The sequence below is a fragment of the Nyctereutes procyonoides genome, unplaced genomic scaffold (genome assembly GCF_905146905.1).
Source record: "Nyctereutes procyonoides isolate TBG_1078 unplaced genomic scaffold, NYPRO_anot_genome, whole genome shotgun sequence".
In the NCBI taxonomy this organism is placed as follows: Eukaryota; Metazoa; Chordata; class Mammalia; order Carnivora; family Canidae; genus Nyctereutes; species Nyctereutes procyonoides.
Genome location: NW_026575142.1, coordinates 20,094,648 through 20,120,717, shown reverse-complemented (window position 1 = coordinate 20,120,717; position 26,070 = coordinate 20,094,648). Strand labels below are relative to the sequence as shown.

At 33.8% G+C, this 26,070-nt stretch overlaps 1 protein-coding gene across 6 annotated transcripts in view; it reads right to left on the bottom strand.

Moving 5' to 3' along the window:
• Positions 1-1,218: 1,218 nt before the first annotated feature.
• The window catches only part of LOC129498960 (sodium channel protein type 1 subunit alpha), a 78,105-nt gene continuing 53,253 nt past the window's right edge, over positions 1,219-26,070 (bottom strand). For all 6 annotated transcript variants that reach the window (XM_055308593.1, XM_055308595.1, XM_055308597.1 and 3 more), the window contains exons 19-26: positions 24,961-25,134; positions 22,274-22,396; positions 14,998-15,279; positions 12,509-12,562; positions 10,668-10,805; positions 8,423-8,527; positions 6,629-6,899; positions 1,219-4,463 (exon numbers count right to left, since the gene is read on the bottom strand). In XM_055308593.1, coding sequence (XP_055164568.1) covers positions 3,286-4,463; positions 6,629-6,899; positions 8,423-8,527; positions 10,668-10,805; positions 12,509-12,562; positions 14,998-15,279; positions 22,274-22,396; positions 24,961-25,134 — 2,325 coding nt within the window. In that variant the 3' untranslated portion in view covers positions 1,219-3,285. The remainder of the gene's footprint in view (positions 4,464-6,628; positions 6,900-8,422; positions 8,528-10,667; positions 10,806-12,508; positions 12,563-14,997; positions 15,280-22,273; positions 22,397-24,960; positions 25,135-26,070) is intronic.

Genomic DNA, 26,070 nt, shown 5'->3' with positions numbered 1-26,070 from the left:
TTGGTTGGAAACAGGAAATTATTTTTAGCTACTAAATAAATCAGAACTAACTGTCGTGATACGATGACGAGACAAGTCAGCAAGTGTGGAAGGACAGGAGAAGCATTGTAAATGACTGTTCCTTTCTCCATCGACCTGTGTTCCCCCTTTAAGCATTGCAACTGAGATTGTACTACCTTGATGACCAGGGAAGACTTCTCTTTCCTCGTCAATTTAGATGTTTTTTAGGCTGTTGCTCTTACTGTTGGGACCACTCTGGTAACATTTCTGTGATTTCTAGGAATAGAATTCTTTATTGTAATCCCCTCAGTTCTTATTCCTTTATCTACCATAGCCAGTTAGATTGAATTTCCAAGGTGACTTAAATCAACTCTGCCATTTGTCCCCTTCTGTAAGCTATTTAATTACTGTCTGATCCAGACAGGAGACAAATGAAACAAACAGATGAAGAGGCCGTTTGAAAGGGTGTCAGCAAGATGAGGGGAAAGCTACAAGAAACAGGGAAGACCAGCCACAGGTCTAAGGGAACCAGTAGGGGAGTGATGACGACACCCCCAAGTAGCTCTTGCTGTGGAATGGACTGTCTGTCCAAAAGTATAGCTTTATGTTGCTGAATGCGCCACTGCCAACTGAGAGCAATTCAGCAAAGAAGGATCTGGGGAATAAGTTCACTCTCTCCCACTGATGCTTTCTTTGATGATGCTTCCCTGTTGGCACTTCCCAGGTGGAAGCCAGGGGATAAGAGAGCCCACTGATGCAATGCATAAAATCACCCAGCCACAGAGCAGGATGGAGAAGTATGGAGAGTGGTTTTAGAGGAACAAACAAAATATCCGCAAGGCAATTTTTAATTTTCTAAATACAGATGTAAGGGCTTTTTGTATCTCCAACGGCCATCCACCATTGCTCTGACTCCCATACCTCTTTTCCACCGAGACCCACCAGCTTAGGCTCTGGTATCAGTATCTGGTAGCAGAGCTCACCCCCTACTGCTTGTAGCCCCTGGGAGGTCGTTCCTCCTAGTTCCATTTCTACCCCACGTTTTCTACTGTCAGCTCAGGTATAGCCATAGCCAGGTATAGCCGTATACTTCCCCTTCTCCACTCATTTGTCGAATAAAGCATCTTCATCTTCTCACAAAATGCTCTTAACAAAAAGTAACGGGGCAAACAATAAAATAAAAAATGTAATCTTTATTAGTTTTGCACATTTTTAATGTTGGTTAGCATCATTTAGGGTAATAGCATTTTCCAGCATGCAGTTCACGGATACAGGTTATCTAAGTAATTTTAAGAAAAAGAAGAGCCTATGGTTTGCTTCTGTAAGAAACACAAAATATCCTGATGTAATTGTCTATGTGAGTTCACTACTCTGTTCTTGTGGGAAAAAAGAAAAAAAAACCCTGCGAAACTCGCTTTGTATTTACAGCAATCTAGAGCAACATGACTGCAAAGAAATGAAAATAAAAACAAGTTAGAAAGAAAAACGACAAAAATGAAAAATAAGCATTATCTTCAATCAGCTTGTGCAGGCACTACCAAAAATGTAAGTAAAATTTTATGCCCTTTGCCAATTGCAGAGCATAGTCTGGAAGTGACTTGTGAAACTATTTTGCCCCTTAAAATTATGAGATAACCTAGAATTAGCAGATGTAATTTAAAAAAAAAGCAGAAATCTACAACTACCCAGTCTTGTTTTCATTTCTTAGTTAGCAAATGTCTTCCATGAAAAAGTACTATGGACAGAAAGTAAGAAAAGTGATCGTGATATCAACCCGAAGATAATTCCCTCTTCATATTTATGTACATAATGCTGAAAAATAAAATAAAATGACTTTTTACAGTATTTATATTTGCTTATAAAATTCTAAACACATTTTTAACAGGTTAAGCAGTGTTTGTTGTTTGTTTGTTTTTTAAACATGTCTGTACAGTCTGGCTATACACCATATGTTATCCACTTAAAATTTAAAAATAACCAAAAAGCTGTTAAAGTGCTGCAAACTATTGCTTAATGACTTAAAGAAATGAGATCTGTTGAACAATTTCCTTGACTTTACCACTGACATATGGTTTCCCATAAATGAGATTCTGAGCAATGGGAGAAACCAGATACAGCAGCATGGTAATATAGACATGCATTGAGAGCATCCAAACTATCTCTAATGGTACAGAATACATTATATTACCTGTGTAAAGCTTGCACTCTACATTTCTTGTGGTACGTATTTGATGCAATAAATACTGTGCTTAGGTCATTATTTGTTTGCCCAAACGTGCACCACAGGGTAAAATGACTATTTACATAATAAATAGCATTTCATTAACATATACGGTTGTCAACCTTGCTGAGCTGAAGATGGCCAACCAAAGTGCAGGATTAAGCAGAAATTTATAAAGGGTTCTTTTGGTCAATTCAGTCTTCAGAGGAGAAGCGATGCTCATTTCTCAGTTGTTGTTTGTTTTTAAATACAATAAACAGAAACACAACATTTATGACTCCAGACAGTTGAATGAAGTTTGCACCTGCTAAGGTTTAATGGCCAACCCCCCCAGAAATGATCTACTTGGTCGGGGAGCTGGATTTGACAAAAACAAGATCTGCAAAGCACCTCCAATTATCACCCAATTACCCCTCCCAGAAACATGGATGGAATTTAAGAACTCATTGTATTCCTTGTGACTTTTTTTTTTCATGCATGATCTCTAAGTGCAGCATGCCCTCATGCAAACCACACCTTTGTGCAGATGGGAGGCCACGTGATTGCGCTCACCCCTGGGGGCATACCCGTTGAAGAGGCCCTTTGTCTATTTCACGACAGAAACCCCATTTACAAAAATAGTCACGTATAATAAACAACACATGGATTAAAAAAAAGATGAATCCCCTAACAGATTTCGTAAAAATGTGACAAATGTGGCAGTTGAGATGCAAAGAGTGGATACAATTACTACACTAAAGTGTTTCATGTTAACCCCCAAATTATAGGTTTGCACCCCTTTGAACTGGTCCCTCCAGTCCGAGTAGCCATTTGATCTCTTGTCTTCAGCAGTGTCAGCTGGTAGTGAGAACAGTAACCTCCTGTCGAGGTCGTCTCCCCTTTACCCAGAGTCACAGTTTTCTGACAAGGGGTCACTGTCTTATTGTAGGCACTGACCTTAAGTAGATTTGTGTAAAAACAGTCAGTTTGGCATTGACCTCCGAAAGGAGTCCTGTGGACAAAAATACATCACCTTCACAGGCTGTAAACAATGTGTCACCTCAACATGCCTATTTATTTGCACTTTATTTCCCTTTGGCTTTTTCATCTTTGCCTTCTTGCTCATGTTTTTCCACAATTGGCTTTGTTACCCGATCGTAGGAAGGTGGACAAGCTGCGGTGGACATGGTCAGTTCGGTTTTTTCCGTAATCGAGTTTTCATTGATTCTGTCAATTATCATGTCTTCTTTTACAAGAAGATTAGCCCCACCTTTGATTTTATTTTTATTATACGTAAACGAAGCTTGTTTTACAGTTCGCTTCAAAAGGTGGCGCCTGTAAGCACGCTGAATGATCACAGCAGACACCTCCTCTTGTTTCCGTTTTAAAGTCGTAGTTATTGGCTGATAAGAGACCTTTGATGGGTTGGAAGCCATGAATCGCTCCTCCATCTGTATTCGGAGGGCATCCATCTCCCCGCTCTCTCCCAGGACCCGCTTTGTAAAAGCAAATAAGATGTCAAGACAGTGGATCCGGTCCCCACTGACCATGGGCAGGTCCATGGCAATGAGCTGGAGTTTGTTCGGTTGTGGCAAATTGAGTGGGGGTTCAAGAGCAGCTGCAAACTGAGACAGTTTTTCAAATTCCATGAACTGGGTGGCATCAGGATCAAACTTCTCCCAAACCTCATAGAACATCTCAAAGTCATCCTCGCTCAGGGGCTCTGCACTCTCCTCAGTAGCAACACTGAAGTTCTCCAGGATGACAGCGATGTACATGTTCACCACAACCAGAAAGGAGATGATGATGTAACTGACAAAAAAGAAAATCCCCACAGAGGGGTTCCCACAGTCTCCCTTAACTGAGCTTCCAGGATTAACTTTATTAGGATCACAATCGGGTGGTTTACTGTTGAGAATAGGTGCTAGCAATCCATCCCAGCCAGCCGAGGTGGTAATTTGGAACAAGCAGATCATGCTGTTGCCAAAGGTCTCAAAGTTGAACATGTCATCAATTCCAACTTCCCTCTTGACATAGGCAAAGTTGGACATTCCAAAGATGGCGTAGATGAACATGACCAGGAAGAGCAGGAGGCCGATGTTAAACAAGGCAGGGAGGGACATCATCAGAGCAAAGAGCAGTGTGCGGATCCCCTTGGCCCCTTTGATCAGACGCAAGATTCGACCGATCCTGGCGAGCCGGATCACTCGGAACAGGGTGGGGGACACAAAGTATTTTTCTATCAGCTCAGCGAGAAACATGCCTGTGATAAAAAATGAGAATACCAACCATTGAAGAAGTTATCCATTAAAATAATCATTACACTCCTGTTAAATCTCCAAAGTAAAGTTTAGAGCCTGAAATTTAGTTACATAATCTTAACTTTGACATACATAGATTACATGTGACTGTATATAATATATATAAGTAAACCTTAATTTTGACATTCAGTATTAAATTCAACTCAATATTTGTTATAGACTAAATTGTGTCCCTTCCTCCTCCCTGCCCACCCCCCCATTCATATGTTAAAGCTCTAACTCTCCAGTGCCTGTATTTTGAGATAGGGTTTTGAGGAGATAATTAGGTTTAGATGAGGTCATAAGGGTGAGGCTCTCATGATAGGATTAATTCCCTTATGAGAAGAAACACTGGAGAACTTCCTCTTTCTCTGCCATATGACACAGAGAGAAGGTAGCCATATACCAGCCATGAAGAGAGCTCTCACCAGAAACCCACTATGCTGGGTTTGATCTTGGACATCTAGCCTCTAGAACTGTGAGAAAGTAAATTTTAGTTATTTAAACCACCCAGTCTGTGATAATTTGTTATGGCACTCCAAGCTCAGACAATAGTCAATAACAATATTATAGTACTTTTTGTCTTGCGGGATGTCTGAAAACTATCTTTAGCTTATATAAAATCCCAAGACTAGATCTAAAAAAAATAAGTAAAAAATTATCAAGTCTGTCTGAACAGCAGTGGCCAAGGGTACCAGTACACATTTATATGAACAGAATTTTTTTTTCTGAAATTGTCTGTTGAGTCCTTATCCATCTAAAAGTATCTGCAATTTTTAATACTATTTTCCTCTTCCATGAACTTGATGCTTGCCTATACTTCCACTATAACATTCTTATATATTATATAGACATATATATATATATATATATATATATATATATATATATATATATATCCAGAGATATATGCTCTAGTACATTTCTCAAAGGATCCAGGCTGAAGCTCTTTCTGGTCTGGTCTCCTGTGTCTAATGTTGGTCTCTCAGTCTGTTTTTTTTTTTTTTCCTTTTTTGCAAGACTTCTTCTCCATTTGCCTTTTAAATAATGAAATAAAGATTGGACTGAAGAGTTCAGGAAACTAAGTGTTCCCAGTTACATGGTCTCATTCAATAAAGGGAGAGTTAGTCTCACTATGTGTGGGTGTGTGAGAGAGGGAGAGAAAGAGGAAAATAGAGTGAAAGAGAAGAGAGGTGAATACAACCTTAGTACTCTTGCCACAACTGATTACACCATAGATCAGTGTAGAAATTGAAGGCTACTTGCAACCTATGGGTTAGAGATAAGACCAACTTCTTCAGAGGGAGTGATGGCATGAAAAGCTACCCAGCAGAGGTGCCCCATATTGAATGGTAAAATGTTGACCTAATCATATTATCTGGTTTAAGAAAGAATGAATAATTTCAGCCCACAGATAGACTTCTTCACTTCCCTGGAGCTAGAGTTGTATCTTTAATGAGATGAGCTATTGCTCATGCGATGTGTTGTATATTCCAGACTTTGAAGTGTATAACTGTTAAAATGATGCCCCACACCACCTCACATCTTTTTGTGTATCATTACTATAACCCCATTTCAAGGTTATCTGTAAAATCTCTACCTGATACCCTTAAAATACTACCATCTGTATTTGGTAACATATTGTACTTTATTTTCTTTTCACTTTATTCCTTTCTTTATCTTGCCACTAGCTTCCACTCCTATCTACATGCTAATGGCTCTGTGTCTATATCTCTGATGTAGTGTCTCTCCCGAGTATCACAATGAATTTCTAGTTCTCTTCTCAACAGAGCCATTTAGATGTTATGCAGATTACTCAATCTTGACATGTCACAAATATTTTTATCTTGGTTAGTAGCACATGCCTAGTTCAAATGAATGAGAATTTACCCTTAGATTCACCATAATCTAAAATGGCTAAAAAATGGTTAGGATACAATACTCTACATATATCAGGAGCCTCATTTTGTAAGAAGACAAACACACAGGGATGAAATACAAAAAAAAAAAAAAAAAAAAAAGATTTCAGAGTGGCTATTTGTGAGTAGTGGGATGACTTCTAATTTAAACTTGAATGTTCCAACTTTTACTTTTCCTGAACAGAACTTAAGAGATTTTAAATACTTACCTACAATGGAGAGAATGACAACCACAAAATCAAAAATATTCCAGCCTATGGTAAAATAATAATGGCGGAGGGAGATGAGCTTCAGCACACACTCTCCAGTGAACAACACAATGAACACCAGGTTGATGCGTGACAAAATGTTAGTCACATATTCACTCTGGTCATCTGTTTCTACCATCATTGTGACCATGTTGAGACAGATGAGAATCATGATGCTTATGTCAAAAACTTGTCTGGTTACAAAGTCAAAGACCATTCCTTGAAATTTGTTCTGTAGGGAAACAGAAATGGTTTTAGCAACAGAGGAGTTTTCCTATACATGTTGGCATCTACATAAGCATTTTCTACATTAACTCTCTAATACTATGCATAGTAACCACTGACCCTGAATTTTGTAAAAGATGGCTTACACATTAATTTTTAAAATTTAGTTATTGAAATTTCTATTTATCAATATGTATTCCACAGAATAGCAATCTCTGTCCAAAGGGGATTTCTGAAAAGAAACATTGCATGCTGTATACTTCACTCAGAGGCACAAAATGCATATTAACATATTAAGATTATGAGAAGTTAGAAAACCTGCTTAATTTTGTTTTACCAGAATATCCCATGATCAGTTGGACCATGCAGCCATTTCAAAACATAGTGTCTATTACATTCCATTTGTCTTACTCTCAAAGACTTCTTAAAGGGAGCTTGGAACTTCAAGAACATATCTATAACATTATGTATTTAAAGCCTATGTGTGGCAATATTGATGTTCTTTGAATAGTCCTTGCTGCTTGGCACAGAATGCTGAGGCTACACAGGAATAATCAGACCAGAATGATATTCCTTATGCTTTGATGTAAAAAATTAATGTCTCTATCACTGATCTGTGGTTTTGCTCCCCATTTCTGCCACTTTTAGTCACTGCAGGCCATTGTCTGGCTCATTTTCCAAGGCTGCTCAGGAACTCTGAGGATATCTTCTATCTTACATTTTTTCAACACATAGTTGACCCATTTCTACTTCCAGTGTTAAGGTTTAACAGAGAACAGTATGTATTTCTCATCATTTTCAAGAAGGCAACTCTTGGCTAGCGCAATATGAATGTTAACTAGTATTTTGCTCCCTAATGGACTCCATGAATTATTTTAACTTCATAGATCATCATGACAAAAATCAATATAGTATGGGATAAGCCTTCTCCATTTCACAGGAGTTGTTTGGTCAGTTCATCATGGAAACATAAGAATTGTTATTTATCAACATGAATTGTATTTATTGACCCTGACTCTGAAGACATTAGTAACTTCTATCTTCACAGCCATATATACAAACAGTAGATACTAGAATTCTTTTGTTCTACATTCAGTACCTCTAATGGAAAATAAAGTGGAAGTAAGATGTTACTTCACTCAACATTTTGTCAGTCTGTTAATCTAGTAGAAAATTGCATGTATTTTAACCCCATCTCTTTACGTTTACTTGGCAACTACTCTTGAATTGTATGACCAACTTTTTCTTGTGCATATCACCTACTTATGTGTCTCTGCCTTTTAGTTTGGAGTCTAGTTGTGTAGTTAGAAATCCCCTGAAAATAGGGTGCATTTTCGGTTTTCTTTATTTTGGTGGTCTTTCCCTTTAAAAAAATTTTTTTTTACCATTACTATAAAAGGTATAAATTAATGAAGCTCTAAATGTGGAAGAAATCTTTGCTGCTGGAAATGTCAGCTGCTATCTCTCCTGTGAGAAAACCCATGCAATTTTTTTAATTTTATTTTTCCCTTATCATTTGGTATTTCTTACTCCTGGTCGTGGTATAGGCTTTTGTGGCTTTTTCGATCCTAATTTTTTCATGGCATTATAGTATTTCTTCTGTTCTTCTGTCATGAAGATGTCTTGACCTCCAAAGTATAGAAAAGAAAAAGAAAAACTGGTTAAAATTATGTCCCTTTGCACATAATTTTTCAATGTTAAACTTAAAAGAGGTAAAGGATAATTAAAAAAGAAAATGGATAATATAATTACGCCTAGGACTTTGAATTTGAAAAACAAGAAATGTATTTTTTAGGTACTACAAATATTATTTAATTCTCTCATTATACAAAACCGACTTTATTATTTTCCATTAGAAAAAAACCCAGAAACCGAGAGGCTAAGTATTTTATCCAACATCATATACTTAAAGAGTGGTAAAATTCTATTCACTGAGACAGGAAATACTCAGTTTCTAATGCTATATACTGCTTTTCAGAAATTAAAGACAATGATTTTCTTATTCCAATGTAGCAATGCATTATAGTATGTATATTGTAAGATGGGTTAAAGTTACTCACAAAAAGCCACTTTCACTTTGCCAAGAATTGGAACAAAAGGAGAAAAAGGAAATTGGCTAATTTGGTAGAAGAGTTATGGGATACATCAGAGATCATTAGTATGGCAAGAATCTGATAGGCCAGGAGGTACAGAGTATTGAAACTCAGGCTAATAAGTGAAATAAAAGCCTTACATTGACCATAGAATATTAACAATAAAAGGGGATGAAGAAAAGAATGTTCTATAGGCATCTCATACAATGGAAGCACTCATAATAAGAAAATACACTGAATAAAAAAAAAGAAAATATACTGAATAAAAAAGGTGAAGGAATATAAACAAAAGAAGAAATATAAATGAGAAAAAGCACTCAAAAACATGTTTATACCTCTAGTAATAAAAGACCTAAAAATTAAAATTAAAAACAATTTTCATTTATCAAATATGAAGTATTAAAAATTAGAATGTTTGATGCCAGTGAAACAGCAGTGACCTGGGAACATCCATACACTGTTTTAGGAGTATGAGCAGGCATATTATTTGGAGGAAGAAAAATACTTTAGAAATTAGTCTTAGGAAAATAATTACTTTTTTTTATTTACATGAAGACTTTTGACAAGGCACTATTTAAAGCATTATAATTAGAAACAACATAAATAATCAATTTGTTGGGAAATGGTTAAGTATATTATGATAATGTATATACAAAGACTTTACAGAATGGAAAAATATTTATGTTAATTCAAAAAGAGAATTTATAATTATATGTAAGACCTCATTTTTTTTTCTTTTTTTTAAAGTAGGCTCCAAACCCAGCATGGGCCCAACACCAAGCCCAACGCTGGGCTTGAACTCATGACCCTGAGATCAAGATCTGAGCTCAAATCAAGAGTCAGAGGCCCAAATGACTGAGCCACTCAGGTGCCCTGAGAATTTATAAACATAGATAAAATAATTTTGATACCAAAAACATAAGTAGAAAAAGTATGAAGAGAAAAGCATAAAATGTGAATAGTGATTATTTCCAAGTAATGATGTTTCTTTACTTTTCATATATTCTAGAATGTGCATATATAATTAGGATGATAAAATGGGCTTTATAAATGGTAATAAAATAAAGAGCTGTTCGACTCAACACTGGAGCTAATAGTTTATGATTAAATATCAGGGAGAAGGAAGTGGAAATTATACGAGGAACCAATGAAGGAAAAACACAGTAGGAGTTTACATCTTATGCTTAATTTATTGCAAACATTCTAAGGGTTTTCACTATAAAGTATATTTTAAGGAGGGGATTTATAGGGATAAAAACAACAAATTGACCTTGGAAAGGGGCATATGCTTGGGTTCTTTTCCATTTTTTTTTCCTAATTATTTTCTTCCAAAGGATTGAAAATGTGGCCCCTGGCTTAAAAAGAAAAGAAAAGAAAGAAAAGAAAAGAAAAGAAAAGAAAAGAAAAGAAAAGAAAGAAAAGAAAAGAGAAAAAAAGAAAAGAAAAGAAAAGAAAAAGAGAAGAGAGGTTTGTGAAGCTATGTACAGGAATACAGAGCACAGTTGTTCTTGACTTCCAATACCCTGAAAAAGATGGACAGTGGATGGCAGAGGAGAAGAATGCAAAATGTAATTTAATATATATGCCCATTTGGCTTCTGAATCAAAGTACTCATTTAGTGGAAAAAATACTCCCAATAATTTTATTATCTTAGTGGGAGAGAAAATATTAGAAATACTTATCTTCTTTTTTTGCTGGTTGAAATTATCTATGATAACACCAATAAACAGGTTCAAGGTGAAGAAGGACCCAAAGATGATGAAAATAACAAAGTAAAGATACATGTATAGACTTTCCTCATACTTAGGCTGGAGTTCAACCTACCAAAGGAGAAGAGTTCGTAAAATATCATAATACATTTTGTTGCCAGAAATCATGGGTACTTTTTCATGAGAATAGATAGAAAAGAAAATGCCTAGTAATACTTAGCAGTACTTTTCTTTTTCCCTCTGAATCACCTACCTCTAATAAGTCTCTGAAATTAGCCTTTAGACATGTTTTCATGTAAAAAAATATGGTTGTTATAACACTTTAGAATCTATTTTTATTACTATAAATACAAGTAATATCTTGCTATAAGGATAGTAGAGTGTTAAATTTGGTAAATTTTTTTAAGTTCTTAATTTTAATAATTTACAAATTATTAGTGAAAAATGTTATTCCAGAAAATATGCATAAACTATGCTTAGACACAACCATTTGTGTATGCATGAATTTATTTGGCAAACAAGAATTGAATTATTCATTTAGATGTTCAGCATCATACCTTTAACATTACAATAGCCATTGAAGTTTTTAGATTGGGTAAATATAACCAAATATCCTTCTCATGAATTTTCAAGTGATAATTTAGTCTTTAGATTGTACTTACAGTAAGTTATCAGTGAGCTACCACATATCACATAGTAAAGGGTAAATGAGTCACAGTAGATAGGTCCCTAATAAATTCATGTCCTTCTAAAGATTACAGAATTAAAAACAGCCAGACACACAAAATTGTGGTAACAAATGAAATAACACAACTCTGGAAGATATCAGAAGAAAGTCAACATAAAACTAGAGCAACTTATGGAAAGTGCACATCAAGAAAGGTAGGTGAGCTTTACTGGGTCAGTTTAAAAATTACAGAGACAGAAGTTATTTTTCATGATAATAGACAAAACAGATTGGACTTCAGAACAGAAAGATGGGGCAGCCTGGGTGGCTCAGCAGTTTAGCCCCCCCTTTAGCCCAGGGCCTGATCCTGGAGACCCAGGATCGTGTCCCACGTCAGGCTCCCTGTATGGAGCCTGCTTCTCTCTCTGTGTGTGTCTCTCATGAATAAATAAATAAATAAAATATTTTTAAAAAAGAACAGAAAGATGAAGACTGACAGAACATAGAATTTTACGAAGTTTTGAAGAGTAGGGTTGGAATAAGCATGGATTTGAGTTCTCTTCTTAAAGCCTGAAAGAGGCTATTGTAGGAGAAACCAAATAAAATAGGTCTTGCCTTTGATGATACAAACTTAAAGGAAATGTTGACCACTGAAGTGATAACATCATTGGTAAAGGCTCCAGTAAATTTACGGATACTAAAATCATACAAATGAATGAATTTGACAGGGATTATTATAGAAATCTAAGGCTGCCTGGACAGCATCTCTAACTTTTCACACTGTCTACTTACGGAGAGTAACTATAAATTTCATCTACTGATAGCAATCATGTATTTTTTCACATTTGCTCTTACATACCAAAACTATTGCTGATGATTATAAAATTAGTAGATAAAAAGAAAGTAAAATATCCATCAGTTTTTAAATATAGGAATATGTTACTTTAACTGTCAAAATCATGTTTTAATTTATTTTATTAAGATCTTTCTGATAAGCACAGCTATCATTGAATATTAATTTGAGTCATGTTTTTCCCTTTTTAAAAATAGTCATCATAGAATCATCCCATTTTGCTGCTATGCTCTGTTGAGTTAATTTTAGTACTTAACCAATACTATGAAAAGGCAGGATACAAGAAATACTTACATTTCTGGAATCAACTGCTGCATACATTATATCCATCCATCCCTTAAATGTGGCCTATTAAAAAGGACATGCAAGCTTTACTTTGGAATAATTCAGACCTGCTGTTTAATAAATATTCTTACTTATCTACTTTTTTTAAAAGAACATTTTTGAAAGGTATTTCAAAACAAATTTTACATAGATTTTGGACAAATATCATATCTTAGGTAAGGCTTTTCATTTCTAAAATCACAATAAACAAAATGGTTATTTTATATATCCTTCTGCTTGATAACCAACTCACAAATACTTTTCAATTCCTTAGAGTTAATGGAATAATGCAAATTTGAAGTGCTATCGAAATTTGGTGGAATACTTTTAGAAAGCTTTACAAATGCCAACACACTTGATAATATATATAGCTGCAAAAACAATTGACAATTTAGATCCACAATCATCTGCTGAAATCTATCTGCTAGGTGATGACAGTTACAATAAGTTTAACATTTCTCTTGATTGTAACACTCTGAGGATCAGAGTGATTACATAAAGTCAGAGCTGCAACTGTTCTTCTAAGAATTTTGAAGCATGGCATCCAGAAATGGTCTTTTATTCTATTTTTTTTTCTCTGTAGTTTTTGATAAAACTGAGTTAATATGAGTAAAAGTGGAAAATAAAACAGTAGATACTTGGTGTTCCATATTCAAGACAGATCCCAAGTCTAAAAGCTTATAGTAATTTGTTATTTGTCAGAGGACATAAACTTTAAACCCTGGAAGTCTGAGATGATTGTTCTTAGCTAGTGAGCAAGTCTAGCAAATCTTTCAGCAGCTGTATCCCAACACATCTTTGTTTTCATAACACTAACACTTGTGAAGTGGTGGATGTCATGGGAAGAAAGCCGAGAAAGGGTGAGTGTGATGGCAGTAAAGAGAAAGTAATAATTCTTAGCTAGAAAATAGAAGCTGTTTGTACATCAGAGAGGGGAATGTTGAATGTCAATGGCTGAGGTGAATGATAGAACAAGTCAATTACACACTAGGCATATGAAGAAAGGAAGTGATTTGAAGAACCATTTAGATGAGTTACTCATCAACAGAGGTGATTTTGTAGAAAGCCAACTATAAAGAAGTACTTCGAGTTTCTTTAGTGGTAGAATTTATATAATGGCTCCATGCACGATCATTATCCTACATTTTCAAGTTATTTAGCATTTTAAGGCATTTCTTGAAAAAATTTTTTCTTTTCTCCATTTTATGGAGGAAGTGATACACTTTAGTGATATTTACAAGTGCGGTTATTAATTAAGGGTTAGGATAAATTCTCAAGAGTGTCATCATGTGTCCACTATAATATTTAAATAATTCATACTTGCCAGATTTTTTAAATCCCTATTTTAATTGCTTAAACATTCAGAGTAAGTCAGAAACATCCAAAAGAGAAATAGGAATTTCCAACAAGAAGGTGGGAAGAACTTGTCAAGGACTCATAGTACAGACACCTCTGAAAGAGATGTTAGAGGGTTTTGACCAATGCAGGTTTGTTTGCTTGGTTAGTCTCCTGGTTGAACTGAAAACAATCCTGGTGAACAGAAATGGATTTCTGCTCTAAAGCCTCTGTAGAAACACAAGGAAAGAACTTTTATAGACTTCTTTTTTTTTTTTAAGCTCAGTTTTTAGTGGCCAAAAAAGAGCAGGATCTTTCTGTGTTTTTCAAACAATCTGGATTCTGTTTTTAGCCACTGCTGTGTTGTGATGTAGCTGTTGCAAAATAGCATCAAATATACATCCTTCAAGGGCCACCATCTTCTCTTTTGTGTTTTTATAAATTGTGAACTGTTTTTCTTTTGTGTAAATTAGGCTTAAAAACCATTAGTAAAAGGCAGGAATAGATAAAATTCCTATTTTACTTAGATAAAATAGACTTAATTGCACTGAAAAGTCATTTGACAAGACCATGGCTGCTAGTATTTCATTTCTGAGTTCAGGCACTACCCTGTATTATTTCCATTTCACTGTAAGGATCCAACCCTAATACCTAAATATCATTCACTCCCTGATCTTCAATCCAAATCCTACAACTCAGTAGCAGTAAACTGCCACCAATTAGTTACAGTCCAATCAGGTGTGTTAAGTGTGTATGTTTGGGGAGGGTGATCCATCAGCGAACAAAGCTTTCCAGTAGCAATAGAAAAAAATACCAGCAAACTTAATGGCTAATCAACTTGTTCATATGGGAAGAGAGCAATATGGGCAGGAGGAGAATAAAACCTTTGGGAAGAACTGAAATAACTGGTCACTATCAACTATGTCTGCACTGAATTTCCACTGACTGGTAGCCACCCATCTGGGCTCATAGGCTCTTACTAATAAATCAAAATTAGAAAAAAAAGTCTGTAATAAACTTTCTTCTTAATAACTAACTCTCTTCTTAGTAACTCAGGTGTTTGTCATTACTTTGTTATTATTCCAAACAATAAACAAATTTCAGAGAAAAGAGTGTTCACTTACAACTTGAAGCAAAGAGAGATACCCAAATCCTACATTATCAAAGTTTACTTTCACATTTTTCCATCGGGCAGTCTCATTTCTTTCTATTAGTTTTAGGCAATCAGAATGATTATTCACTTCGGTGATGTCAAACATGTCACCAGTTGTGGTGTTAATACAGTGGTAGAATTTGCCAGCAAACAAATTTACGCCCATGATGCTGAAAATTAGCCAGAATATAAGACAAACCAGAAGCACATTCATGATGGATGGAATTGCTCCTAAAAGGGCATTCACAACCACCTAATACACAAATGGAAAAAAAGAAAAGTCAGAATTCTTATTTGTTAAAAAGGAAAAGACATTCCCTAGTAATCTTTAGTATTTCCATTTTTAAAAAAAGTATCAAGACTATTCTAGGACACTTTAAAGTAAAAAAAAAAACTTAAAATGAAATCCATTCTTTCTTAAGCAATATATTTAGGGAAACAAATATAGACAATATAACAAAGAAACAAAAAAAGTTTAAGAAAAGAGAGGAAGAAGTACCAAAAAGTTAAAGGAAAGGCAAAATCAGAGGAATTTGCTGCCAGATGATATTAGAATATTTGTTGTTTATTAGAAAAAAGAGAAATAGGAAATCCTAATACAGAAGATTAATTTTTAAAAAGGCAATATATTAAATAATGAAACTAAAATATTTGGACAGAAGTTGGCTTGACCAACATACTTTAATAAAAAAAAAGTTCAGATGTATAAATATAAAAATATTATTAAATGCCTACTATAAGTTTTGTCCTTAATTATTCATGCATTGCTATGACTAATAATTTTTGCATAAGAAGCAAGACCATTTAGCATTATGTATTTCATTAGATCATCACATCGTTTATTTCAAGCTCCAGTCATGTCAGTTGTTTCATTTACTGAGTTTAATTCAATAAACTTATTTTAAATGAAACATAATAGAAATTAGTTTCTTAGGAAAATAAGAAAAGGGGGATGTCATACATAGTTCCCAAATCTGATGTGATTAACATCAAATTCTGTGCTAAGTAATTATCTATTCTTTTTCTATGGGAGCATGTTTTTTTCCCCTCTTATCTTAATTTCTGGATCCCAGATGAAAACATCTGAGTTTTCATATTTGGCAACACTATAGGGATAGGTGTCCTTGCTCCCTGCTCGACAGTGCCCATTGGAGCTGTATAGGAGTAGCTAAGAGGGGAGATAAAGACAGGACCTCAGATGCTCGTAAGTGGCAGAGGATGCCTCAGACTTGAACATTGATAGCTACATTAATGCTACCTATGTACTTCTATTATTCTTGTCATTCTGGTCCAATGTAAACAATAAGCATCAAAGTATTTTCTATCCGCCATTTGATGCCAGTGCATTTTTAGAACAAAGTTTTTTGATTACATGTCTGAAAAAACAAATACATGAGCCAATTCCTTCTGCTTCTGAGCTATGTTTAAAGTTTGCAAAGAACTCTAGGACTTTTGGGATTCCAAAACAATGTGCTAAGTAGGCCAAAGGAAATAGTAAAACCACTACTGGCAAAGGTAGGAAAATGAGCGTAAACATTTAGGTTGTTGGAGTCACCCAGGGAGATCCAGGTGATAAGGCCTAGGCAGCTTACCAGACTGAAACATGGATCTTATCTTATGTCATTTGCCTGTCTGCAGTAATACAATTGATCAAATAAATCCTATTTTATACCTCATTTTAAATGTGTGGATACACTTAGATTTATCTTGTATTCAAAATTTGATAGGTAGAATCAAGTTAGTTATCTCCCTCCTTTTCTGAATATTTTGCCTACCATCCAGATTAAAAAACAAACTTATTTTTATTGTGTATACACAGAGTATATGTTAAAATGCATTTTACCTACAACAGTCAGTTTAGAGTATGGTGACCTATACCTATTTCCTGAAGTTCTTTTCATGTCAGTCTGTAGGTCCGATACTTCTTTTTTCAAATCCTTCCTCATCTCTGTCATTTCTTTCCCATTTTCACCTTCATCCTAAATCTGGCCTCCATTAATTCATAGTGGCACTATTGTCAGAGTCTTCTAATTTTCTCCTTTCTATGTGATACAAATTCATCATCCCCAAGTCTCACTTTAAAATTACTTAATGGATCTCCACTGATTATCAAATATTTTCCTTGCCTCAGTATTCAAATCAATTCACAATCTACATTTCTAGTTTAAACTTCCCTAGCCAACTACCCTCATGCCAACCCAACTAATACAATTACCAGACAACTGAGATGCCTTTGAAATCCCTTGCCCAGTATCCCCCTTTCTGGAACATTCTTTCTTCTACAAGGTCTAGTTCACGTAGCACTTCTTTTCATGAAGCCTCACTTCGCCCTCCACGTTAGCCTCCAAAACAAAGATGAGCGTTTCCTCTTTTGAATTTAAGAATCAGAATTCCAGGGCTGGCCAGGACCATAGAGATAATTTAGAATGATGTTCTCTGTTGGCAATGAAAAAAATGAGGCTAAGATAGATTAAATTCAGAAAGTAGACTAGAAGTAGCATCTAGGGCTTGCTCTTTCCATTCTACATCACTCATTCTCCATAGAGTTGCTCCTACTAACCTGGTTCCCACATTGCTCTTAGAGTTAACTGCATTCCTGTAATTTTGACAGACAAGAGGCTTTTTCTTTTTTTAACTTAAGATGCAAAAATATATTTGTGCATTCTCCAAGGTCTTCAGTGCTTTGACTATGGGAATATAGTAGAGTACTTTGAATATAGGGGAAAAATGGTGGAATGAATGAGTGGAGTAAAGATTAGCTTAGCATTTATTGATGAAAACATACTATTTAATGTTACTTTGGACACGAGATGAGAATAAAGAGCTGGGTATAACAAAAAATTGGGGGTTAGCCAGTAAGTCTGAGAGCTACTTTGAAACTGGGGATTAGTTTTGTATTAAAATGAGCTCTATGTAATTCGTGACGCAAGCAAGTACTCTGAAGCAGTGTCTTTCAGAAAATAATTTGCAATGTTGGCATACTTTCGGTCCAGAGAAAAGGTTTATTTTTATGAAGATATGAAGATAAAAGAACTAAAACATTAGGCACAGTATTGGGAAATCTGCTATACAAAGGTCCATCATATTTAAAATTTCATTAAGCAATAAAGTTCAGAGCAAGGATTGTCTTTTCCCAAGAGCCTCAAGGCATTTCTTGGTTCAGCACAGAGGGAGGTGTATTAATTCTTTCCAGGCTCTAGGGAACTGCAGTAATTGTTTCCCATGAGGTGAAGACACTGGGCAGAAATGGCCTGAATTAATTGGAAAGAACAGATTGAGGTTGTAGGATGCATAAAAGAAGATGTCTAAGGAAGGAACGATCTTAATAAATTAATATCAGAGATTGCATCTTCTCACAAATGTTTTGCAAAACATCATCAATAGAATTTCTCTATTCTAGTACAATCCATTCTTATAAAAACTTTCTGTATCTGGTTCACTATCTGCATTTTTATTAAATCAACACAAAATGAAGGATTGACAGTTAAGTATGCAAATTAATGTTAGGAATTTTGATACATGTAGAAATGTCTTGTCTGAACAAATTATCTCTGAATTTCAAATACTACTACTCATGGATTCTAATGCTTCATTAATCTAAATATAAAACCTATATGAATAAAAATCAAAAGTAGGCAAAAAAAATCACACATTTTTAAATACAAAAAAAGAATAATGGAATTTTTTAAAGAACCTACTGACTACATTTGTGTTGTGGGGCTTAATTAAGATAATTATCTTGGAAAGATATGATACATCAATTATCCAAATAAAATCTCCAACTTTATCTCTTTCAAAAATAAAAACTCTCCTTCTTGTACATTAGTTTCAAACTTTAAGAATAAACAAAATATAGATTCATTTTTATTTATGTTTTCATTGTGGTATCTTCTAAGATCCTAAAAAGTTATTTGGGAGTGACTTACTCTAAGAAGTGAGTTTATGGATTAAATTCTATTTAATACATATGGTAAGATGTTTCTGTTTTATTTCAGGGCAGGTATTCTAGTTTGTATAATTCAAATATATAGATCTCTTTGTACTTACTTTTCCCAATTTAAAACACAAAGCACATGTGCTAACTCAACTCTTAATACATTGTTTTCTCATTATATTTTGAAAATAACCCTTATAAATTTTCACGTAAAAATGAATATGGTCACGTAATCATTATGAGTCTTATGAAATCTGGGATAGTGAACCCTAGTTTCTGCTCACATATATCAACAAGGCAGGGAACTGACTGCTGGTGTCTGGATGGCTGTTTTCAGGACCCAGACCAGTGTAAAAAATGCCAAGGGTTTAATGCCTCAAACAGCATCATCAATCAAAAAGTTAACGTTTTCACGCATTCATTTTAAACCAGGTCGCCCACCCTCACCAATCAGATAATCTCCCCGTAAATGGACAACTCCATAAACACATAACTAAATCATATTCCGTGAAGCTTAATGAAGATATCAACAGTTGGTGTTCAGACCCACAGAGGGTAAGTTCACAAAGGTATTTTTCTCAAAAGAAAACTTAAGACAGTTGAAAATAGGGGATTAGAATATAGTGTATTTTCTCTACTGTGGTGCGATAGTACCCTTCCCAATCCCTCCCTCACCCCACTACACAAAGTCACAGTGAAAGGATGAAAGGTAGCAAAAGGGGTAATACAGTACCCATAATAAAGGGCTGAGGGGAGGAACCAGCGCTCCACCCCATCCAAGTTGGAGCAAGATTATCCTATATAAAATAGAAATATATAGTTTGTTATTAGTTAGAAATCTGATATTACAGAACATTTGGTGTTACTTTTTGTATATGATGGTCTCTGTCTCCCTATCAATCAGGACTTGAGTTCTTTTGAAAAAGAAGGTATCTAAGATTTCCTAGATTAGGAAAATAAAAATACAAATTTAAGTACAAATTTTATGTTACTCTAGATATTTACAACATAAATTCACTCAGTTCAATTTTACAGGTTGAAAAATTTGGACTGGAAATTTGAAATACAATAAATGTTTAAAAGCTGTCAGCCAGAAATGTGCATAGAACATGCAAAACATAAAGTGCAATGGGATGATAACTTATCACTTTCTAACTTCTTATCAGGCACTACATAACATGCTTTATTTGGTTATGTTGCATAAAAGCACATGCTTGAATAAGTGACAAATCAACAAAAATAGAATGAGTGCTAGATTTACACTCTGACACAGCTATTGTGATTTTAATGCTGCTAGGGAGAAGAATAAAATGAGAGTTTCTGAATATATTCAAATATCACTTCCCAATGATAGTCATCATTATTATCTCTAACCTCACCATCATCTATGTTTACATTTTTAAGAAAGTAAAAAATTCCAAACACTAAAAAATACAAAAATAGAGTCAATAATTAGGTTATTTTGTCTCTACAATGCCAAACACCTCTTGAAATGATCAGCCATTTTATGGTTGTATATATGCTGTCACTATGAGGCAAGAAACCATATTCATAAATCCTATAATTTAAAGATGAGTTCACCTCCTATTAGCATCAATAAAGAGTTTATGTTTTTAAAATTCTCAGTTGCAAAAGTTAATCTCTCTTTATAATATAAAAAGCATTACTGATCAATAATAACAGATAAGGTTATTTCTGTAAAAATCAAAGGTAGACCCACAAGACCAACGTCATTATGGAAATAAAGTGTTAAGCATGGGGATATCTGGCCATCTCAATTGTGGATTTAATACATTTTCAAAAGGTTAAATTTGAAACGTTTATAACAGCTTTAAATACTTAGCATCGTTCAGATTTCAGAAGATGTTTAAAAGGTATTACTTTGATTCAGGTAATATGTTTTCAAGTAGAATGTATAAAAATAATATTTTTCTCAAAAACTGAAACTGCCTGTCTGAAACAAAAGAAAGTAACATTTTAATTGGAAAATAAACTTAATTTTTACATACCCTGGAGAGAATTTCCTTTAACATTTTAGTAAAAATGTGAAGATCTCTGTGAGAAATAAAATAAGACTGCATTATATTGTGTTAAATTGTTTCTAGTGAGGAAAAAATTTTCTATATATGTTAGGGAAACTAAAGACAAGTCTCATGTTCTTAAAGTGACATTTACAATAAATCTTATTTTAAAGGAACACGTAAGGCTATGAACAACCTACAAGATGTAATTGGAAGTCTTCAATACAGCTTAGTTTCTATAAGCAATTAAACTTTAGGCATATTTTTTTAAAAAAGCAATGTTTTTCTATTGGAATCACACTTAATTCAGCAGCTTTGCTTTGGTAAAAGAAATTTTGATTTTTTTTTTTAAAAAGGAGCTAATTTTTTAATGTTATACATCTTATATATCAATGCTTCATGCATTTTAAAAGGCATGGAAAATAATAACTCAGTAATGGCAACATTTATAATCTGTAATGAATCATAGGGATAGCTGAATATTTCCTTGAAAGGAAGAGTATAAAATTTTCTGTGACTCAAGTGAAATTTGAGTTATGCTTAATTTATGAATTATCTATGGTAATGAGTCAAAATTACATTTTCTGTTCATTATATTATAAATGCTTTACTTTATTGTCATGAAAAATTGTGTGGATTTCCACATAATCTTTAAGTTAATACTACTATTTACATAAATTAAAAAGATTAATGCAGTTATAAATTGAGGCTATATTAAACATAACTTTAAAAAAAAGTTTAAAATTCAGTCAATATTTAATAGCTACCTTTGAGCATATTCAAATAATGCAAACTTTGGCATTATACAGACAAAATTTTGACATTTAAAAATTGTTTTCCTTTCCTCTTAGGTAATGTGTGAGTCACATTATTTTCAATAAAACTCATTAAGTACAATTTAGGTCATCACAATGAGAAGCATATAATGTAGACTTCACTTCAGTGGATTATTATCCTATCATTACACATAGTACTTTAGTGGTGCATCTGGTTTTTGTTTTTGTTTTTGTTTTTTTTAATACAGGTTTGTAAGGAAACTCCCAAGGTGGATTAGGAAATAAAGTCATTTTAATAAGCACAGCAGATAAATGATATTATATCATTTCAAGGGAGGCCTAAATTCTCTTGCATATCACACAGAAGTAAATATGCAACAGATAAAATGATAAAGTAGCAACTTTGCAAGGATTTGCCATTCCTTTTGCATGCATGGGTTTTCCTCTTATAAAGTTTAATTTAATGAATTTAATTTTTACTATATGTAATGCTTCAGGTTCTTTCATTTTCCTTACCCTCATCCCTTCAAATCGCGATAAGGCTCTTAGAGGTCTCAGAGCTCTTAGTGTCCTGAGAGATTTGATGGCACCAAGTTCTGAGTAACCCAAGGCGTTTGCTGTTAAACTGACCAATGAAACCTGCACCAATAAATAAGTAAATAAATAAAATCATCATACAATTTACTATATAATATAATAAATATGATTTTTGCTTATAATTACTCAGAAGAAAAATGGTTGTATATTTTCAGTAAAGCTTTTAAAATTTAAGGAAGTATTTTCAGCTTGATGCAAAAAAAGTAGTTTTCAGGATGTTAAAGGTAGTAGAATAAAAACCTTAAATGCTATGTAATTTATTAATTGTTAAACTAATTTATCAGTAGAGCAATTAGATAGAAAAACTAGATAAAAATTAATTTTTTAAAAAAGGAAGAAATTCAGGTATAAGAAAAGGGAATTGGTTATCCTTCTTTATTTTATTAAGTGAATTTAGAACTTTGGATGACCAGTAGATAAAATACAAAAGCTGCTATTATACCAGAGAAAGCAAGAAATCTTAGTCCTGCATTGTATGTTCAACTAATTATAGTTGGTACTCTCAAAAATTAATAACTTGGCACATTGATTTCATAGGCGATTTTTGAAGGTGCGTTTTTTTCTTGCTTACCTCTGTGTTTTCTCTAGTTTATTCAGATGTAAACAATGTATCCTAATAAATAATTCCATCATGAAAATTACTCAAATTTTTCTTTCTTTTTTTTTGTTTTAAGATTTTTATTTATTTATTCACGAGAGACACACAGAGAGAAACAGAGACATAGGCAGAGGGAGAAGCAGGCTCCTCGCAGGGAGCCCAATGTGGGACTCGATCCCCGGACCTAGGATCACGCCCTGAGCCAAAGGCAGACGCTCAACCGCTGAGCCACTCAGGCATCCCAAATTTTTCTGTACTAACTTACAGCTTCTGTCATACTATCTGGCTGAAAATGGATAATCAATAAGTATTTGCCATGAAAATAAATCAATGAATTTACTTAATTTTTATGAAATAAGAGAGAACTAAGAAACAAAAATGTTAGGTGTCTAAGTATCTAAATAAAGAACGTACCAAAACTCCATATCCAGAGCTACAATTTCTTTGGTTTGAAAAAGAACTAATATTGGACAGTTTCATATATACTGGATACTATTTTTGCAAAATTTTCTATTTTTAAGTATATTAAGTTGCCTTATGTTTAAATATACTTTTTATATTACTTGCAATGTGCTATAATTTTTTTGTTTTTTAAAAAAGATACAATGATCCTTATGAAATAATTAAAATAGAACATTGAAAAAAATGATTATTGCAAAATAACAAGATCTATATAGAATTATTTTCTTAATATATTTCAGACTATTAATTTACTTTGTTGCATACCTGAAACTAATGTGACATTGCGTGCTAATTATACTGCAATAAAAATAATTAAAATAAAGTGTTTATAATCTAATAATTAAAAAACTCAACTTATAACAATAATAAAATCATCATTTTTTCATTAAAACTTTAGAGATGAATAAGCATAGTAGAGAAAAGCAAAGCTCATGATTTCAAAAGGGTTTGATTATATTTAGATTTAAAATGTAGTGTGAAAAATTATGAGGAGTTGAAATATAACTTTTTTTTTGAAATATAACTTATAATGAAACCTCAATGTCGGAAATTTTTTCTTTTGTAATGATGAAGCTATTACACTTTTGAGGTTTTTCTCAATTGACCATTTCATAGTAACATCATTAAGCTTTTCAAATAGCTTTGGCTTTGCCTTTATTCAGAATTCAGGAAATATAACATGCATGACTCTGAGCTCTAGAAATACATTCCACAATAAACCTGTGTGGTCTTGCTCTATTATCTTTTGGAGATAAAACTTGCCTATGAAATCTCTGATATTTTGGACACACTTTCTTACAGCTGAAATTACAGTAAATTGATAGCATGAAATATTTTGTTTAAGAAATCTCGAAGGCAGCCACCTGGTTTGTGGTAGATGAAATATTATTAATTTTTATTGGACATGTAACTTCTGGTAAGGGCTGTCTGACCTATTATGGGCTTGCTGCAAATGGAGTCTACATCTCGGGAAACTCCTGCAGCTGCACCAAGCAGAGTTTTTCCCTACACTCGGTACACTTCACTGCCTCTAAAGGATAATAATCTCGGTAATCTACTCTTTAAACTCACCCTTTAAAACTTTGAGTAGATCAAAGAGAATTTTTTAAAAATGACAGTAGCTCCTACCATTATCACTGTTTACTGAGAGCCTTCAATACCGTGTGTACTAATATCTTTTTACAGATTCAAGAGCCAGGTAATTCACTCACTGGCACACAACCAATCGGTCATGGGATTGGGATGTGAACGCGTGTCTGTCTGACTCACAATATAAGGGATTTAAGCAACATACCCTATTTCACCACTTTCTCTACAAACTGCTGTGTTCTCTGTTTTTTATCCTAGATAACCTCCCCACCCCCTGTGCTAAACCAGGACTAAACCAGGGTTTACTACAACACTATCATTCAGTGAATTAGTTTAGCGTCTATTAAGTAGCATTTCCTGTCAACTCAGCATACTGGTCAGAGATTCACTTTTCTAGAATGAATACAGATAAGACAAATTACTGTGAATATGAGGCAAAGATAGGAAGGATACTTACATCAACAATTAAGAAGTCTAGCCAACACCAGGCATTGGTGAAATATGTTTGATAGCCATATGCCACCCATTTTAGAAGCATTTCCAGAATGAAAATGTAAGTGAAAACCTTGTCAGCATATTCCAACATTGTCTTAATTGTCTTTCTCTGATCAATATATATGTCTTCAAATGCCTGTAGAGAAAAGTTATATATTTTAAGCTTTCTGAAACTATTATACAGTCTAAGCTATTTTTCTGATCATATATTTTTTCCCCAGATTTTATATGTATACATATGACATTCCATTGGACTAGGAGGGCAGAGGGGTAGTAAACATTGCTGTTTTTAAGATTTTTTTCCTCTCAAAGATCTTTTAATGAACCAGGGGAAAGTTAAACTCTCCATTGATATTATAGCCAGAAGAAAGAGGTAAAGGCATAATTCTCATTAATTTGACTTGTTTAGGTAACAGTTCTTGATGTTATATCCAGATGGTGCTACCCCAACTTGAAGTTATTTATTTCTTTTGTTTCATTTCTTTTGCTTCGTCCTGTTGATTTTTTGCCATAATAGGAAGATTGAAGAAATAAAAAGTGAAGGTTTATGTTTTTCATAAAGCAGAAATTGTAATCGATTATCACATTGCCCAATTTTATTACAGAGTGGGGTTCATTTGTCCCTTCTCTCCCCTTCATTTTGTTGAGTTTAGATTTCTCAGCAGAGCTATGCTATGACAATGATGATAGGATGAAAATACTTTTCATTTAGATTGTGATACTGTTCTTCTAATATGAACTTTTCTTTATACTTAACATCTGAGTCTCACATTTGTTTCAGGGGCAGATTATCTCTTGTATAAAGAGGCATGCAGAGAAAATTTATGTCATTAGAAAATATGCAGGAAAATAAAGACTTATGTTCCAATTATAAATCTAAGTTATAAACTTAAGTGATTGTGTATCAATCAGACAAGCTCATTTTATCTCTCATCTATCTACCCTATGGCTTAAGTATTCTATTTGTGTCAGTGTTTTTCTAAAATGTTACCTATGTTATGCTTTATATTTTTATAAGTGATTTTCATATACATATAAATTAATTTGCTATAAAAGCCATCTTCATATAAAG